The sequence below is a fragment of the Schistocerca cancellata genome, chromosome 3 (genome assembly GCF_023864275.1).
Source record: "Schistocerca cancellata isolate TAMUIC-IGC-003103 chromosome 3, iqSchCanc2.1, whole genome shotgun sequence".
Classification (NCBI taxonomy): domain Eukaryota; kingdom Metazoa; phylum Arthropoda; class Insecta; order Orthoptera; family Acrididae; genus Schistocerca; species Schistocerca cancellata.
The window spans coordinates 550,710,734-550,731,646 of NC_064628.1; the positions used below are offsets into that span (position 1 = coordinate 550,710,734).

General features: G+C 38.9%; 1 protein-coding gene across 1 annotated transcript in view; it reads left to right on the forward strand.

The window, feature by feature from the left end:
• The window catches only part of LOC126176419 (BAI1-associated protein 3), a 394,605-nt gene that overhangs the window by 189,143 nt on the left and 184,549 nt on the right, over positions 1 to 20,913 (forward strand). The window contains exons 10-12 of the mRNA XM_049923576.1: positions 814 to 951; positions 7,652 to 7,703; positions 8,531 to 8,569. Coding sequence (XP_049779533.1) covers positions 814 to 951; positions 7,652 to 7,703; positions 8,531 to 8,569 — 229 coding nt within the window. The remainder of the gene's footprint in view (positions 1 to 813; positions 952 to 7,651; positions 7,704 to 8,530; positions 8,570 to 20,913) is intronic.

Sequence of the window (20,913 nt, forward strand, 5' to 3'; positions counted from 1 at the left end):
ACAAACGACCAATTACAATCATTTTATAATTTGCTTAAAGTAACTTTGTGATTGATATTTGAGTGGTAAGGTCTAGCTGCCAGCCAACTACAGCTCTTTCTTGAAAACCATATGCTTGCTGTGTTGTTGGTTTTGTAGGTACATGCAGAGCCTTGTGAAACATGGCTGGCTGCTCTTTAATACACATTTTCCCTGCCAATGCAACTACAAAGTAATTTTATTTGAGCTATAATTTGTTTCCATTTTTAATTTATTATAAATCAGGATTTGATGTGTATGAGTATAAACACACCTACTTTAAGAAATTGCCAATGCTCTTTCTCTCACCCTACTCAATTGTTGTTTATATTATAGTTTCACCAATTTCTACTTAAATGCAAATAGTAGCTATTCTGAAAAGAATGTCATCTTGACATACAGTCACTCACATGATGATGTAACATATGAATTAGTTGCACTGTGGCACACAAAAAAAGACCAGATACACACACATGTGTGTTCCCCCCACTCCAACCCATCTTGGTCCGCAATACGTGAAAATGCTCCATACTCATGCCTGTTTCCAGCAATTTGCAGTTACAAATAATTGTGATATCAGTTTGAAGAACAAAAATATAGTAACCTAGCAGTTTTTGCAAGAATGTGTACCTGCTTTAATTTATAACAAGCCCTAGTTTATATTTTAAGTGATTATATACTCTATTTTATATTTTACTTAACAACATAGTATAGTTTTTAGCAAAGTATCAGAACAAAAACATTTTAAATATATTGCTTGTTCTTGACAAGTGTCTTATCTTAAATATTTTACAGGTATGAAGAAATTCATACATACCATAAACCAAGTTCAAGGAATCAAGATGTTGTTATACACAGTTTGATCCATCTCATTACATTGTTAATTGTTGATCTTCAAAAAGGGTTAGACTTCTACAACAGTTTATTTGAAAGGTGAGATACCATACTTTCAAATTATGTTAATTTGTCATACCAATGTTTGAATGAAATCACCTGAAATATGTAGAAGTAATCAATGAGGTTATAATGCTTCATAAAGTCTTACAAATGTTAATTAATTATATATATATATATATATATATATATATATATATATATATATATATATATATATATATATATATATATATATATATATATATATATATATATATATAGACACACACACCTAAAAACAAAGATGATGTGACTTACCAAATGAAAGTGCTGGCAGATCGACAGACAGACAAACGAACACAAACATACACACAAAATTCAAGCTTTCGCAACAAACTGTTGCCTCATCAGGAAAGAGGGAAGGAGAGGGAAAGACGAAAGGATGTGGGTTTTAAGGGAGAGGGAAAGGAGTCATTCCAGTCCCGGGAGTGGAAAGACTTACCTTAGGGGGAAAAAGGGACGGGTATACACTCGCACACACACACACATATCCATCCACACATATACAGACACAAGCAGACATATATATAAATAAATAAATATATTTAAAAAGACAGATGATGAGACTTACCGAACAAAAGCGCTGGCAGGTCGATAGACACACAAACAAACACAAACATACACACAAAATTCTAGCTTTCGCAACCAACGGTTGCCTTGTCAGGAAAGAGGGAAGGAGAAGGAAAGACAAAAGGATATGGGTTTTAAGGGAGAGGATAAGGAGTCATTCCAATCCCGGGAGCGGAAAGACTTACCTTAGGGGGAAAAAAAGGACAGGTATACACTCGCGCACACACACACATATCCATCCACATATACACAGACACAAGCAGACATGTCTGCTTGTGTCTGTGTATGTGTGGATGGATATGTGTGTGTGTGCGAGTGTATACCTGTCCTTTTTTCCCCCTAAGGTAAGTCTTTCCGCTCCCGGGATTGGAATGACTCCTTATCCTCTCCCTTAAAACCCATATCCTTTTGTCTTTCCTTCTCCTTCCCTCTTTCCTGACGAGGCAACCGTTGGTTGCGAAAGCTAGAATTTTGTGTGTATGTTTGTGTTTGTTTGTGTGTCTATCGACCTGCCAGCGCTTTTGTTCGGTAAGTCTCATCATCTGTCTTTTTAAATATATTTTTCCCACGTGGAATGTTTCCCTCTATTATATAAATAAATAAATAAATAAATAAATATATATATATATATATATATATATAGGTTATAATAGAAGGAAACATTCCACGAAGGAAAAATATACCTAAAAACAAAGATGATGTGACTTACCAAATGAAAGTGCTGGCAGGTCGACAGACACACAAACGAACACAAACATACACACAAAATTCAAGCTTTCACAACAAACTGTTGCCTCATCAGGAAAGAGGGAAGGAGAGGGAAAGACGAAAGGATGTGGGTTTTAAGGGAGAGGGTAAGGAGTCATTCCAGTCCCGGGAGCGGAAAGACTTACCTTAGGGGGAAAAAGGGACGGGTATACAGGGTATACACTCGCACACACACACATATCCATCCACACATATACAGACACAAGCAGACATTTGTAAAGGCAAACAGTTTGGGCAGAGATGTCAGTCGAGGCGGAAGTACAGAGGCAAAGATGTTGTTGAATGACAGGTGAGGTATGAGCGGCGGCAACTTGAAATTAGTGGAGGTTGAGGCCTGGTGGGTAACAAGAAGAGAGGATATTCTGAAGGACAAGTTCCCATCTCCAGAGTTCTGACAGGTTGGTGTTAGTGGGAAGTATCCAGATAACCCGGACAGTGTAACACTGTGCCAAGATGTGCTGGCCGTGCACCAAGGCATGTTTAGCCACAGGTTGATCCTCATTATCAACAAACACTGTCTGCCTGTGTCCATTCATGTGAATGGACAGTTTGTTGCTGGTCATTCTCACATAGAAAGATTCACAGTGTAGGCAGGTCAGTTGGTAAATCACGTGGGTGCTTTCACACATGGCTCTGCCGTTGGTCGTGTACACCTTCCGGGTTACAGGACTGGAGTAGGTGGTGGTGGGAGGCTGCAAGGGACAGGTTTTACACCGGGGGTGGTTACAAGCGTAGGAGCCAGAGGGTAGGGAAGGTGGTTTGGGGATTTCATAGGGATGAACCAAGAGGTTATGAAGGTTAGGTGAACGGCGGAAAGACACTCTTGGTGGAGTGGGGAGGATTTCATGAAGGATGGATCTCATTTCAGTGCAGGATTTGAGGAAGTCGTATCCCTGCTGGAGAGCCACATTCAGAGTCTGATCCAGTCCCAGAAAGTATCCTGTCACAAGTGGGGCACTTCTGGGGTTCTTCTGTGGGAAGTTCTGGGTTTGAGGGGATGAGGAAGTGGCTCTGGTAATTTGCTTCTGTATCATGTCGGGAGGGTAGTTGCAGGATGCGAAAGCTGTTTTCAGGTTGTTGGTGTAATGGTTCAGGGATTCTGTACTGGAGCAGATTCGTTTGCCACGAAGACCTAGGTTGTAGGGAAGGGACCGTTTGATGTGGAATGGGTGGCAGCTGTCATAATGGAGGTACTGTTGCTTGTTGGTGGGTTTGATGTGGACGGACGTGTGAAGCTGGCCATTGGACAGATGAAGGTCAACGTCAAGGAAAGTGGCATGGGATTTGGAGTAGGACCAGGTGAATTTGATTTAACCAAAGGAGTTAGGTTGGAGAGGAACTTCTGGAGTTCTTCTTCACTGTGAGTCCAGATCATGAAGATGTCATCAATAAATCTGTGCCAAACTTTGGGTTGGCAGGCTTGAGTAACCAAGAAGGCTTCCTCTAAGCGACCCATAAATAGGTTGGCATACAAGGGGACCATCCTGGTACCCATGGCTGTTCCCTTTAATTGTTGGTATGTCTGGCCTTCGAAAGTGAAGAAGTTGTGAGTCAGGATGAAACTGGCTAAGGTAATGAGGAAAGAGGTTTTAGGTAGGGTGGCAGGTGATTGGCGTGAAAGGAAGTGCTCCATCGCAGCGAGGCCCTGGACATGCAGAACATTTGTGTATAAGGAAGTGGCATCATTGGTTACAAGGATGGTTTCCGGGGGTAACAGATTGGGTAAGGATTTCAGGCGTTCGAGAAAGTGGTTGGTGTCTTTGATGAAGGATGGGAGACTGCATGTAATGGGTTGAAGGTGTTGTTCTATGTAGGCAGTGATACGTTCTGTGGGGGCTTGGTAACCAGCTACAATGGGGCGGCCGGGATGATTGGGTTTGTGAATTTTAGGAAGAAGGTAGAAGGTAGGGGTGCAGGGTGTTGGTGGGGTCAGGAGGTTGATGGAGTCAGGTGAAAGGTTTTGTAGGGGGCCCAAGGTTCTGAGGATTCCTTGAAGCTCCACATGGACATCAGGAATGGGATTACCTTGGCAAAATTTGTATGTAGTGTTGGCTCAAAGCTGACGCAGTCCCTCAGCTACATACTCCCGACGATCAAGTACCACAGTCGTGGAACCCTGGTCCGCCGGAAGAATGACAATGGATCGGTCAGCCTTCAGATCACGGACAGCCTGGGCTTCAGCAGTGGTGATGTTGGGCATAGGATTAAGGTTTTTTAAGAAGGATTGAGAGGCAAGGTTGGAAGTCAGAAATTCCTGGAAGGTTTGGAGAGGGTGATTTTGAGGAAGAGGAGGTGGGTCTTGCTGTGACGGAGGACAGAACTGTTCCAGGCAGGGTTCAATTTGGATAGTGTCTTGGGGAGTTGGATCATTAGGAGTAGGATTAGGATCATTTTTCTTCGTGGCAAAGTGATATTTCCAGCAGAGAGTACGAGTGTAGGACAGTAAATCTTTGATGAGGGCTGTTTGGTTGAATCTGGGAGTAGGGCTGAAGGTGAGGCCTTTGGATAGGACAGAGGTTTCAGATTGGGAGAGAGGTTTCGAGGAAAGGTTAGCTACTGAATTAGGGTGTTGTGGTTCCAGATTGTATTGATTAGAATTTTGAGGTTTTGGGGGGAATGGAGCTGGAAGTGGGAGATTGAGTAGATGGGAGAGACTGGGTCTGTGTGCAATGAGAGGAGGTTGAGGTTTGCTGGAAAGGTTGTGAAGGGTGAGTGAGTTGCCTTTCTGGAGGAGGGAAACCAGGAGATTGGATAGTTTTTTGGGTGGAGGGTGGCATGCTGTTTTAATTTGCGGTTGGCCTGTAGGAGGATGCTCTGAACAGCCGGTGTGGATGTGGGAGAGGAAAGATTGAGGACTTTTATTACGGATAGGAGTTGACGGGTGTGTTCATTGGCTGAGTTGATGTGTAGGTGAAGGATTAGGTGGGTGAGGGCAATGGATTGTTCAGTTTGGAACTGGTATAGGGACCGATGGAAAGAAGGGTTACAGCCAGAGATGGGAACTTTAAGTGTGAGGCCTTTGGGGGTAATGCCAAATGTCAAACAAGTCTGAGTAAATAAAATATGGGAGTGTAATCTGGCTAGGGCGAAGGCATGTTTGCGGAGGGAATGTAAATAAAACTGAATGGGGTCATTGTGGGGATGTTGTGAGGGTGACATGGTATTAGAAGGCTGAAATGAAAATGAAAATAAAAATATATGGGGAGAGATGAAGGTGAACTAGAAAGCAACTGGAGATCTGGTGTGAAAAAAGTCGAAAAAGTGTTGGTTAAAGATGAGCTATGTTGATCCTGTGGTGAACTTGGGTTGGTAAACAATGATGTGCACGAAAGTTAGTTGGTTGTGTTGCCGCCTAAACACGATAAAGGGTGAAGAAATTTGGGAAATTTTCGAAAAAACTGCGTGTAAATGTATTAAAGGAGTGGTTTTGCAGTGGCAGATTATGAAAATGAGGCTAACAATTGTCTGACAAAGAAATAATGACGTTAAAACCTGTGGGAAGCGGCTAAAAATTATCAGTGTTGCCTTTACAAAGTCTGCTTGTGTCTGTGTATGTGCGGATGGATATGTGTGTGTGTGCGAGTGTATACCTGTCCTTTTTTCCCCGTAAGGTAAGTCTTTCTGCTCCCGGGATTGGAATGATTCCTTACCCTCTCCCTTAAAACCCACATCCTTTCGTCTTTCCCTCTCCTTCCCTCTTTCCTGACGAAGCAACCATTCGTTGCGAAAGCTTGAATTTTGTGTGTATGTTTGTGTTTGTTTGTGTGTCTATCGACATGCCAGCGCTTTTGTTTGGTAAGTCACATCATCTTTGTTTTTAGATATATTTTTCCCACATGGAATGCTTTCCTCTGTTATATTCGTATCATTAATTTGAACCTAAAAACATTTCAGTTTGATATGCTTTCTTAGTCTTCTAAAGAGTGCAGCAGAGGAATTCTAAAGAGTGCAGCAAAGGAAACATATGTTTTTTAAACTGCTTGTACTCAGTGGGGAGTGAGGATATTGACCTTGGACAACCTCAACATATGTTTCAGACAATGCAGTTTCAGTCACTGCAATGATGGAATATAGAACATAGTGTGTTTATAGTCAAGCAGGTTTTTAGGAACAGTGATTCAGTGAACATGGTTCAATATCTTTTCCTTCAGAGTTATGATACTGAATGCCAAGGTGCAGTCCCATATTGAAACACCTTGCTGTGATGGGTTGACGTGTATAGTACTGGCTCTATGGGTGGAGGGTGGAGAGTGGGAGAGGGGTGGGGGGAGTTATCCACTAGGTGACAGGAAGTAGCACTGGATATGTCTTGTCATTAGCCTCGTTGCATTTTACATTATAATCTAAAATTTCACTCAAATAAAATAATGATCATCCAGCAGCTAAATGAAAGGGATTTTGTGAAACACAAAAATTTTTGTGACATAATGGATATTATTCTTAGGGAAGATGTAGATGTTTTAATGATGAAGTTGAGAAAATGAACAGCAGTCAGTTGCTAATAACATGTTTATTGCATCAAGATTTTAACCGCTATGTGGCTATGATCAGTACTGTGAGAACTCAGTGTTCACACCAAGTATGAATTGAAATAGTGATGTGGATAGTCTAGTAGGGGCTATTTGTGTAGACAAGTGATAATGATGATTTGACTTACATCTTACCACATTGGTGGTAGTCACACAGTGGTTGGAATCTAGATATGCAGTAAACAGTTTATTACTGACTGATTGCCATACATACATATGTTTCAGCTCACATGGAAAGAGCATCTGTGGAAGCGATGTAACAATTTCTGCATATCATTTCATGATTCAGCAATGTTTCTTGGACTATGTACTCTCCCCATATATTAATTTGTGACTTCTTTTTGTGGAGCAATCTGGAATCAAGAGTGAACATGAACGAGTGCTACAGATTTGATGTCCTGAAAATTTCCCTTCATCAAAACATTAAAAGTTGTGTCAAATGAAATGTTGGAGAAAGCTGTGTAGACCTTTGAGGGGAAGCTCCAAATTTGCATCTGAAAAGAAGGATGTCAGCTTAACGATGTTACTTTCCAAATCTAATTGATTTATGTAGGTGTCAAAAATGCAATACACATATTATTATTTAATTTGAAACATTTGTCTATAAATAAAACTGTGCAAGTTATTCACTATTGAGAAATAGGTTTCCTTTCCTCCATCCTGTACTTCAACTTTTCTTCCTTAAACTTATCCTGTTTCTAACTACTCTGATTTGCTTTTGTGGTTGGTGTGAATTTAAACTCAGTTGCCATAAATATCTAATATGTTTTATTGAACAGTGAATGGATTATTTTATATTTCATCTAATGCTGTTCTGCTCTTTGTTACAGCACAAATGGTGTTCCCTACTTTTCTGCAATTTTCAAGCAACTTGAAAAAATGGTGAGATAAAAAACTAACTTCATGATTTATTTATGTTTTGAATGTACCACAAATGTTTTGAATGTAACCAAAAATGGTTGTTGTTGTAAAATATACTTTCAACTTGCATCCTTCACTAGCTGAAACCCTTTTTAATTTCTCATGTTACCCCTGATGTCTTCTTTTGAGTTGATTCATTTATGATAACATTTTACTGTCCTGAGTAGTACCTGTGTATAAATATAATTTTATTTTTATTTTTAGTGATGTGTGTTTTTATGTGCATATTCTTTCAGTCCTGTGTAATGTGAGTCTCTGTTTAACAGTATGGTTATGTTGTCTTCAGACTTAAAGAATTGATGTAGAAATTTATAGTTTTCAGCATGTGGTTCAACAGAGCCTTATTCTGTTCCTAAATTGGAGAAAGTCCTAAAAACAGAAACTAGAAAATAACTGTATAGAAATTTTGGACCACCATTGGTTAAATATTTTATTACCAACCCAAGAAATAAATTGGGAACAATGTGCAGCTTCTTATTTAGTGTAAAAGAAAACTCAAATTTAGTTACAAGTGGACCACTTGAGTTTGCTAAAGGCATAGAATCGTGTATTTCTAGTGGTCTTAAATCCATTCAAAACCCTCGAAAAGAACAAAAAAGTAAGAAAACATAATATTGAACTTACAGGCCTAAGTCTGAAAACAACATTATAATTGTGTGTATTTGGTTTTGTTTCTATGCTGTTGACATCCTGTACTGTTGATTTTAAATTATATGTGAGAGTTGATGTTTGGAAGCTAAGTGCAGGAAAGAAGACCATGAAGTGAAATCCACCCTTTATGTTCTCAGTTGGCGGAGGATGTGGGCAAAGAACTGGAAATCTTTGAGGTACCAAATGGTCAAGGGCTGTGATTTGCCCTTTTAACGTCACTTAGAGTAGACATAGTTCTCTTAGTCCCAAGTGTAAGACAACATTTTTGGTACCTTACAATATCAGTGGTTTCCATTTACAATTTCTGTTTACAGTGCTCATCATCAAATGTTTTGGTGTTGTTATTTGATTTCATATAAACAACATAGAGGTAGTTATTTTACATACTATTATGTTTCTGATAGCTTCTTCTCACAAAGCATACTTTAGGCTCATATTTTATTGTAAAATATTTAAACTGACAGACATATAGACTTACATTTTCTGCATGTCTTCTGTCACCAGTTTCGCATCTAATATTGACTGCAAAGCAGAAGTGATCAGCACAGAAAATGATGGAGTGAGGGGGGACAGGGGGGGGGGGGGGGACAAATGTAATATTGAAACTAAAATCAAGAAAGAGAGCAGTCAGTTGAGGATACAATGAAACATTTGGGACCTCATTAACCGCAGGATCATTCTAGTAGAACAGAATTGTATAAAATATTACTGCCAAAGAGAAGGAAATGGGTTTTATACTTATCGTTGATGAGCAGTTGAATTAAGAGGCATTGACCTAATAATGTGTAGCATTCCTTTTGCTCTAATGGTGGCAACAACTTGTCATGGCATGGATTCCAGAAAATACCTAAAACATTGGGGAGATATTGTGATCTCTGTTCATTCAAACACTGGACAAAAGAGACTGACCAGAGCTGGGTCCAAAGAAAGTACATCTTTCCTAATGATGCTGCTCATGTACTCAAAACCATCCAGGTCAGGTGAACCAATAAGACAACAGTATTGCCCTCAAGTTCCAGGAATGTACCTCAAACCATTTGGACACAGTTCAATAGTGATGTGATGGTGCACTGACTTGCTGAAGACACATGTCTCCTCAATGATGCTGTAAGTGAACAAATGGATGTTCATGATGTGAGATGATGCCAGACAAATCACAGTCCTATTTTCGTCCTATGTAATCATCTATGACACCAAATTATCTCCCTTATCTTTGGGCATTATTGACAAAATTGGTGGTTTACTAGTTTTTAGGTTTGCACTCAAGTTATTCTTCTTTCTTTACCCAATATTTTGATGGCTTCCCTAGTTGTCTTTTTTAGGTGTCAGACATGGATTTTATTACTTGTTGTTTGGACTCCTACTTCTATCACAAAGTGCCCTAGCAAATGTTTACTTGTATCATCAAACAACAAAACAGCAACAGAAATTCAAGCCAACTGAAAATGTAAGAAATTTTGAGAAAGAAAAAGGATGTTGTCATACACATTTGTTGTTACTTAAAACAGCTCATGATTATTTTCATTAAACTGTAGGCACAACCTGTTCCTTAATGTATAACTGCTTCTGTACTTCCCCCCCTTTTGTCTTCCCTTCTTGAAGACACACACAGTTCTTCTATAGTACTCAGTTTCTTCACCATAACTCTGATAACTTTCTACAACCACTGTGCCCCAAATCTTCTGCTGATCTGATATTTTCACATTTATTTCATCCAAAACTGGTGTCTTTCCTCCTTGTTATGTTCTTCAGTGCCTCTTCCACTTCCATCCACATTAGACCTTTTACCACTGACAGTTAATCTCCTCTATATCTCTATATTCATCCACTGCTCCATCTTGCTTCTGCAAATCATCAAAATACATCCTCCATAGCACTTAGAGGCTGTCCTCCTTTCTTACCTCATTCTCATCTTTATCAACCATTTTTACATTCTCTGCCATTCCTCTTCTCCTATTTCTAATCATTCCAAACAATATTTTCTTATATCCTTCATTATCATGTTCCATCATTGTGGTTTGTTTTTCCATCACCTTTCTCTTTTTGTCTACAACTACTTTTTGTGATTCCCTCTTTCTGATATTACAGTCTTCATACTTCCGATGTCATTTGTTGAAACTATACTCTTCACACCATATTCTTCTTCAAAATTGCTTCTATAACTTAAGAATTTTCCTTGCATCTCCTATTACTAGTCCATCCGCATACCTCCTCTGCTGCATCTACCAGTGTGAGCTCAGAAGTTCTCCATTTTTCTTCCACAGTTTGCAGGCTTGTCCTGTAGGGTTTTGTTTCTAATTTTCCTCTGATATTGTTCCTTCAATCTGTAAATGTTCCTTCATAGATTCGCATTATTAGTGAAATACTTCATCTAAAATATGCAACTCATTCATAAATAACACATTCTGTACACATACATGATTGCAACATTCGTTTCATAAAAAGCATTATCCACAATCACCTTAAGTGCACTTTGAGTAATAAAATTACTACTGTTGCACTTCATAAAGCAAATTTGGAAGGAACTATTACAAAGAATGTATGTTCAGTTAGCTTTTTATGTTGACCTCTTGTTGTTGTGTGCATCCTACGGCTGTCACTGCATCCCCTGTCTTTGCCACCAAATGCCTCGGTCTCACCATTCCTTCTCATCCTTTTCTATGCCTCTTCTCTCAATTATTTCTTGGCTACCACTTAGCCACCCTTTTCGTGGTCTTCCTCTTCTCCTTCCAGGCAGTTGCCATGAAAGTGCTCTCTTTGGCCATCTGCCTTCTTCCATTTTTTAGACATGCCATAACCATTCCAGCTATCTTTCTTCCATACTATCCATAATAATGTAATGGTTCTGCATCCTTTTTTTTATTTTCTCATTTCTTACACAGCCAAGTAATTCTCAAGTCATTTATGTCTAAAGTTTTAGATATTTTTTTCTTTCTGTTAATGTCAAATGAATAAATAAAAATAAAACCTCTGAACTCGTATTTGAGAACCAAAGTACAGGATTTAATTTTTGGATAACCACTCTTCCCTGCCTGATCTGTTGTTGGATGTCTCTGTCACATATTCCATTGTGTTATGAATACTATTCAGGTACTTCAACTCTTTACATATTTTAATTTCAAGTCCATTGATGTCCAAATTCCTTACTTTCTCTCCAGAACATCAATATTCCATCTTCTCAAAATTAATTTTCAGATGCCACAATTTGCTAAACATGAGTATATATTTTCTTAATTGTTTGCTGCAAAGACCTGATCATCAGAATAGAAAATTGTGTACCTACAGTGGTTCCCTACTTCAAATCCCCATGTTCCCTACTTCAAATCCCCATCCTCATGCACTTTCTACACCAGAAATCCAGTGCCTTCTACATGTACATCTTAAAGAATGTGGAGACAGACAGCATCCTTATTTCAGTCCTCTATTTATTTTGAAGGGCTCTCTAGAAATTTATTTCCCCACTTTAATGATGCATTCTGCTGACTTGTTGATGTTTATGATACTTCTTACATAAATTCTGGCAATTCCCCTGACCACAGCATCTTGAACAATATCTTTAGTGGCACTGTGTCACACCTGTATGCTTTCTCAATATCTGTGAAGTGCAGATGACTGCTTAGATTCCTTTCCAATCTCTTCTCCATGATCTGTCTTAGGGTAAAGATGTTATCTACACATGACCTGCTCTTCAAAAGCCACTTTGTTTATCCACTTTAATTATAATCTTTTCCAATTTTGACTTTAAAATCCTCCTGTACAGCCTGCTAATGGGACCTGTGACATTTATGCCATGATAATTGCTACATACATCCATGTTTCCTTTTTTATGCATGGTGCTTAGATTGCTAACTTTCTCTCTGCTGGAATTTCCTCCCCATATCATACGCATGTATTTAATAAGTTACTCAAAAATTCATACTGAATGCTTGGGCCATACCTCATTAACTCTTTTGATACATTTTCAGGCCCTAGTACTTTTCCTATTTTTATTTGTGTAGCCACCTTCTGCACCTCTTTCATAGTTATTTTCTCTACCTCTTCACCAGCCTAGTTCTCTCTCATCTACCTTATTTCCTTGTACTCTATCCTTTCTTCTGTTAGCAGGCCTTTAAAATGCTTACTCCATTCTATCAGACTAATAATCAGCAGTTTTGCTCTTTCTTTTACCTTTTTCCTGAGCAATGCAACTCGCATTTATCCTTCCAGATTTCGTTTTTCCTTTTTCAGATGTCTTTTTTTACTTCTCTGTTCATTCTAATATACAAGGCTCTATCCTGTTTGACTCCTGTTCTCAACCAGTTACTGTACACCATATTTTTTAGGTTTAATTTTTATTCAGTGCTTTGAGTCCACCATTTTAGGGACCCCTGTCCTTCTTGCAGTCCCGTGGCTTCAAATGCTGCTTCATGTATGCACTTTTTAGTTCCTTGGTACATATGCTCCATTGTTTCTTTCTTTGAGGTGCTTCAGTTTGTTTGGTAATTGCAATTAATAAAGAAATTGAACGAATTAATCTATCTAAGTCATATTTTGTAGTATCTATGGTCCTCAGTAAGTGGAGCAGGCAAAAAGGAATACAAACATCTGAAAAATGAGATCGACAGGAAGTGCAAAATGGCTAAGCAGGGATGGCTAGAGGACAAATGTAAGGATGCAGAGGCTTATCCCACGAGGGGTAACATAGAAACTACCTACAGGAAAATTAAAGAGACCTTTGGAGAAAAGAGAACCACTTGCATGAATATCAAGAGCTCAGATGGAAATCCAGTTCTAAGCAAAGAAGGGAAAGCAGAAAGGTGGAAGGAGTATATAGAGGGCCTATACAAGGGTGATGTACTTGAGGACAATATTATGGAAATGGAAGAGGAGGTAGATGAAGATGACATGGGAGATATGATACTGCGTAAAGAGTTTGACAGAGCACTGAAAGACCTGAGTCGAAACAAGGCCCCCGGAGTAGACAACATTCCATTAGAACTACTGACAGCCTTGGGAGAGACAGCCCTGAGGAAACTATACCATCTGGTGAGCAAGATGTATGAGAGAGGCGAAATTCCCTCAGACTTCAAGAAGAATATAATAATTCCAATCCCAAAGAAAGCAGGTGTTGACAGATGTGAAAATTACCGAACTATCAGTTTAATAAGTCACAGCTGCAAAATACTAACGTGAATTCTTTACAGACGAAACACTGGTAGAAGAAGACCTCGGGGAAGATCAGTTTGGATTCCGTAGAAATGTTGGAACACGTGAGGCAATACTGACCCTACGACTTATCTTAGAAGAAAGATTAAGGAAAGGCAAACTTACGTTTCTAGCATTTGTAGACTCAGAGAAAGCTTTTGACAATGTTGACTGGAATACTCTCTTTCAAATTCTGAAGGTGGCAGGGGTAAAATACAGGGAGTGAAAGGATATTTACAGTTTGTACAGAAAGCAGATGGCAGTCATAAGAGTCGAGGGACATGAAAGGGAAGCAGTGGTTGGGAAGGAAGTGAGACAGGGTTGTAGCCTCTCCCCGATGCTATTCAATCTGTATATTAAGCAAGGAGTAAAGGAAACAAAAGAAAAGTTCAGAGTAGGTATTAAAATCCATGGAGAAGAAATAAAAACTTTGAGGTTCACCGATGACATTGTAATTCTGTCAGAGACAGCAAAGGACATGGAAGAGCAGTTGAATGGAATGGACAGTGTCTTGAAAGGAGGGAATAAGATGAACATCAACAAAAGCAAAACAATGATAATGGAATGTATACGAATTAAGTCGGGTGATACTGAGGAATTAGATTAGGAATTGAGACACTTAAAGTAGTAAAGGAGTTTTGCTAATTGGGGAGCAAAATAACTGATGATGGTCGAAGTGGAGAGGATATGAAATGTAGACTGGCAATGGAAAAGAAAGCATTTCTGAAGAAGAGAAATTTGTTAACATCGAGTATAGATTTAAATGTCAGGAAGTCGTTTCTGAAACTATTTGTATGGAGTGTAGCCATGTATGGAAGTGAAACATGGGCGATAAATAGTTTAGAAAAGAAGAGAATAGAAGCTTTCAAAATGTGGTGCTACAGAAGAATGTTGAAGATTAGATGGGTAGATCACATAACTAATGAGGAGGTATTGAATAGAATTGGGGAGAAGAGGAGTTTGTGGCACAACTTGACCAGAAGAAGGGATCAGTTGGTAGGACATGTTCTGAGGCATCAAGGGATCACCAATTTAGTACTGGAGGGCAGCGTGGAGGGTAAAAATCATAGAGGGAGACCAAGAGATGAATACACTAAACAGATTCAGAAGGATGTAGGCTGCAGTAGCTACTGGGAGATGAAGAAGCTTGCACAGGATAGAGTAGCAAGGAGAGCTGCATCAAACCAGTCTCAGGACTGAAGACCACAACAACAACAAAATGGTCTTCAGGCAAATATTTGCCTCTTAATTTGCCTTTGCCCCATAGATGTTAGTACCATCTTTGCACCTAACAAGAAGTGATCTGAGCCACATCCTGCACCACTGTAGACTTTAACATCATTCGTTCTTATGTTGGAATTTTTATCATGAACAAAATTGCCTATTACTGAACTGATATTTTTGGAAGGGCTCTCCCATGTATACTTGTAGATCTGCTTGTGAGGAAATAAACTATTTAAAATACCACGGACAATGTCTCACTTACGTCAACTAACCTTTCTCCATTGTCATTTACAGCCTCATTTCAATATCTTTCCACTACACCATTATCTTATTTTTCCCTAAAAATTTTCCGTTAACTTTTTTCTTTTTCAAGTGCACATGCTCTCTAACAAGATTGTTAATTTGTCATAAAACTCATCTTTGACTTTACTGTCAGAATCAGTTGCAGGTGCATAACCTCTGAAAATGATAACTTTGTGGTCGTATTCTGAGATTTCCGCAATCAGTATTCCTTCATTCATTTCCTCCCAGTATTTGATGTCTCATATATTTTCTTATGGACAGCTATTGATTCCCTCTTTTGGCCCTTTTCTCCTTTTTAATGTAACTGTAAAAAAGAATGTAATCTGCTATGTTTACGTTTCCCTTCCCCTTGACTTTTGTTTCACTAAGAACATATACATCTAACTTCAACATGACTAGTTTTGAGCATACTTCTTTTCTTTGTACCCAAACCCTGCTCATTCCATAGTGTTATAAACATAGCCATTTTCTGTAGCCATCTTCATCTCTGTGCTGATCCAGTACTGTTTGAGAACTTGAGCCAAGAAAATACTTTTACAAATGCTGGGGAACAGGCCCAACGATTCAGCTTCCACCCGCGAGGACAGTACAGAGACTCCACAGCCTGGGGTTGGTTTCATTCTGGAAACAATTACCCTGGCTGTGACTAAGCCATGTCTCTGCAATATCGTTTCTTCTAGGAGTGCTAGCCCTGCAAGTTTCACAGGAGAACTTCTGTGAAGTTTGTTAGGTAGGAGATGATGTACTGGTGGGAGTAAAACCGTGAGAACAGATTGTGAGCTGTGCTTGGGCAGCTCAGTTGGCAGAATACTTACCCGGAAAGGCAAAAGTCTCAGTTTCAACTCCTGGTCCAGCACACAGTTTTAATCTGCCAGGAAGTTTCATATCGGCACTCACTCCCCTACAGAGCTAAAAACTCATTCGGGAAACATTCTCCACAATATCCTTTCTTCCAGAAGTGTTAGCCCCACAAGTTAAGCAGGAGAATTTCTGTGGACTTGAGAAGGCAGTAGGTGATGTACTGGTGGAAGTAAATTTGTGAGGATGGGTTATGAGTCGTGCTTGGATAGCTCAGTTGGTAAGACACTTGCCCGCAAAAGGCTAAGGTCACAGGTTCGAGTTCTGGCCCAGCACACAATTTTAATCTGCCAAGGAGTTTCATATCAGTGTACACTCCACTACGGAGTGAAAAATCATTCTGGAACATCTAAATAGTGGAATGTCAATTATGATGATACGAAAATGAGGATAATGCAACACCCAGCCCCAGAGCACAGAAAATCTCCAACACAGCTAAGAAGCAAACCCAGGCCCTTTTGGTTAGCAATCCATCATGCTGATTGTGCAGTTACCAAGGCAGACATCCCAAAGAGATGGTACAATTGCAACAATACACCCCTAAATTGATTTTTTTTTAATGCAGTATCACAGTGGGAAGTTGACGGGCCCCTCTTTTTCAGTGGAACTGGAGTTTCTTATGTTGATGCACTAGACTGTGGCTCTTTCCACAATTGGAAGAAGTGGAACCACAGAACTTTTATTTGGCAGCAAGATGGTGTGCTGCCTTACTGTCATAACTCAGTACATGACTAGTTAAACAACATAGTATGCAACATCTGTATTGGTCACAAGGGGCCAGATGACAGAGCTTCTTTTGAATGGCCTCCACATTCACTTGCTTTGATGCCATAGAATTTTTAGCTTCAGATGTTCATAAAAGATCATGTGCATGTGCCTCCACTACCAGCAGCATTGAAACAGTTGTTGCAACAATTACACCAGACACACTGATCAAGCTTACACACAGATCAACTCACCTATTGACTTGATGTGTGCCATGTAATGAATGGTGCTCACACTGAACATCTGTAAGAAAAACAGTTTGACTTGCTCTTTCGTTTGATGTGCTATTTATAATTGTAAGTTGAATGTAATAAATGCTACAAAGCCTGATATTCATTTTGAAACACCTGATATTTATCATCATTTCATTTACTAACATATAATCAGATGCTGGTTTTAGACCAATCACTGATATTCCAAGTTACCTTATAGCTTTCTTTATTGTCAAACCATAAGTTTTCAGTGTTCATACCATTGCAAAAGTCCAGTAGTCTTTCAGATTCCTAGTTTCTGCTTCCCCAGCCATTTGCTCCAAGTTCATTTTCACAACCATGTCACTCTGCTCCAGTACGTAAATTCAGATCTCCAATTAGCATATACTTGTAGTATCATCACTGCTTTGCCTTTCACAGGCAAGTGCTCTACATCTGAGTTACCCAAGCACGACTCACGACCCATCCTCACAGCTTTAATTCCACCAGTACCTCGTCTCGTACCTTCCAAACTTCACAGAAGCTCTCCTGCAGACCTTGCAGAACTAGCACTTCTGGAAGAAAGGATATTGCGGAGACATGGCTTAGCCACAACCTGTGGGATGTTTCCAGACTGAGTTTTTCACTCTGTAGGGGAGTATGCACTGATATGAAACTTCCTGGCAAATTAAAACTGTGTGCTGGACCAAGAGTCACGGGTAAGTATTCCACCAACTGAGCTACCCAAGCACAGCTGAAGACACATTCTCACAGTTGTACTCCCACCAGTACCTCATCTCCTACCTTACAAACTTCACAGCAGTTCTCCTGTGAAACTTGCAGGACTACTGCTCCTGCAAGAAAGGATATTGTGAAGACATGGCTCAGCCACAGCCTTGGGGATGTTTCCAGAATGAAATTTCCACTCTGCAGTGGAGTGTGCGCTGATATGAAATTTCCTGGCAGATGAAAACTGTGTGCTGGACTGAGACTCAAGCTCAGGACCTTTGCCTTTTGTTTGCAAGTGCTACCCAAGCATGACTTCTTCCAAGAGTGTTAGTTCTGCAAGCTATGCAGGATAGCTTCTGTGAAGTTTGGAAGGTAGGAGATGAAGTACTGGCAGAATAAAAGATGTAAGGACTGGTCGCGAGTCATTCTTGGGTAGCTCAGACGGTAGAGATCTTGCCAGAGAAAGTCAAAGGTCCCAAGTTCTAGTCTCAGTCTGGCATACAGTTTTAATCTGCCAGGAAGTTTAATATCAGCACACACTCCACTGCAGAGTAGAAATTTCATTCTATACCCACTCCATTTATTGTGTCTTCCTCGCTGCCTGTCCAGTAGTCTCAAATAATTTCTCAGTTCACAAGTTTCTTCTGCTCTCCATCTTGTTCCTTTCACCCATAACACATTCAGTTTTCATTTTTCCACCATGTTAACAAATTCTTCCATTTTTTTATCTTGCAAAGTTGGTACTTTAAACATTCCAAATGCTAGTCCATGCCTGCTGCAGTGTTGTCTACCTTCGTATCATAACTCTTGATGCTCAAAACAATTCATTTTGACAGCATGTAAAGGCAGAAAGTCATATTCTGAAAGAAAAAAGACAAGAACTATAATTTAATTCTGTGAGATACAGAAAACTATATAATTAGAAAGTCTGAAGGGAGTTAATGATATTGGAAGAAAGTTGACTTTGAACACCACACAGTACATCACCAAAGTGAAAAAGCAAACTTATGTCATTTATTTTCATTTATCATGAATATTATCTATGAAAAACTAATTAAGTAACTTGGATGCAAGTTGATAGAGAGTTTATGAAGATTTGTAGCCTCAATAATGATGATTGTAACTTTTTAATGTCTTCTTCTGACCAGAATAAAGATGCCTATAAGCAACAGATAAGCATAAATTTATCTAAATGACCCTCACTGTCCATTGCAATTAGTCTGCATGAATTTATTTTAAGTTTTGGCAAAAACATGAAATAAGAAAATAATGTCTTAGAGGACTGATGTTGAAGTGCTTCAGAGGCAAGTTGTACAAAATATTCCCAGCATTTTAAAGTGAAAATGCAAACTTTCTCTGTAACATCTGTTATTGTTACTAGCAACTTAATGTAATGACTAATATTCACACTGTGGTCAACCTTTAATGACCAGCAGTTAATCAGTAGCTAGCTGAAGTTCATCATTATGTTCTCACAGAGACTGGAAGGAACACTGCCAGAGAATGTGTCCAAATATGCAACTGAGGAAGGCTAGTAGTTGCACCACTAATGGTAAAGTGTAACCAAGTTACAGTAATTATCATAGATTGTTCATTTCTCCATTGCTTGCTAATTCCTCTCTAAATGAAGTGTTTTGTATCCTCATGGTGTCTTGCAAGTAAGAATTCTGTTGTACTGATAAGAACTACACTACATATATATATTACAAACATTTCCTGTCTTGCAGCACAAAATGTATGTATGTATGTGTGTGTGTGTGTGTGTGTGTGTGTGTGTGTGTGTGTGTGTGTGTGTTGGGGAAAGGGGGGGGGGGGCAGTAAGTAAAACAGTCTACTATGAGAGTCCGTGGCTGCATTACTTCTACTGATGAAAATACTTATCTTGGAGTGAATCATCTCCTACCATGAAGAAGGTTAATTGATAATTCTCCTATGAATATACTGTAAGTACTGTCCATTTAATATTTTCAGGTTTAATTATTTATTGTACAAGGGACAGACCAGGAAATATTGTAACTAATATCAGTAACTTCATGTTTTCATGGTGTAGTGAGTGATTCATTAGTGTTTGGGTGTGCAGCTGCAGAAACCATATTTCTTTAGCTGATGTTTCATCCACATATATTTCAAAAGCTATATGGCTGAAAGTCATGTGAAGAAATAGGTTCGTGTGGTTGCATACCCAAAATCCAGTGGTTCAGTATAGTTATTAGTTATAAGTCAGGTATAATTTCCAATCAATACTTTATTTTGGAATGAAAATAAAATTGTGCTACTTTTTTCCCTTCCATATACAAAAATGGTGCAGCAATTTCACTCCAGACAAAGGTTGTTCTTCAGTGCAATATACTACTGATATACAAATAGATAAGAGCACCTTTTTCTGTTCATAAAAACAGAAATATTTGACACATTGAGTGACTTCTGCATTGTAGCAGATACTCTATAATTTTATTTTCAGCAGTTAAATTGCTTTATGTGTTCACATTCCCATTCTGTTCCTCATATGCCGTTTTGAGCTACATTCTAAAAATTTCAATTTTTCAGTTTTTCACATTTCCCTGCAAATCATCTTGTTTTCGGTGACTGATGAAAGCTAAATATGTATTTATGTATTACATAAAGATATTTTCTGTACCTGTAAAATCAGCCTCCAGAAGCTGTTGTTTTGTAAAATATGCTCGGCACTCTCATCTGTATGTGTAGAGGTAGAGGTTGACTATTTTTAAGTAATTTAAGCTCTAAATAATTTTATTCTCATATATAAAAACAAATAAAAGGACCTTGCCATGGCAGTGACCAGTCACACAATGTTTTATCAGGCTAACATTAAGTTAATATACTATTTCACATAAACATATTCTATGGAAACCACTGATTGTAAGATGCAAATACTCTTTCATTAACAGTAGCTTAGGCTTTTTGCAGCGAAAACTGCTTCAATCACCTCTTTCTTTATCTTATGAAAAATTACACCAAATTTCATGGTATGAGATGAGAAATTGGAAAGGTGTCTTGTTTCCAAATCTGCATGCAGCTTTTTGGCTTGGCCACTGGAATCTTGTATAAGTGTTAGTGGTGATGGCTAGGCTTCTCCTGCTTGTAGTTTACAAAATTTTTGTTGTAGTGTAAAGCAACTTTTAATTAATGGTAGTGTTTCTTTAGCGTTGTGCAAAGCAATTTGAAAAACACATTTTGATCAACTAGCATGAGACTAAAAAAGGGAGGGGGCAGAAAAACAGAAAAAAGCTTTTTGTAAATTAAAT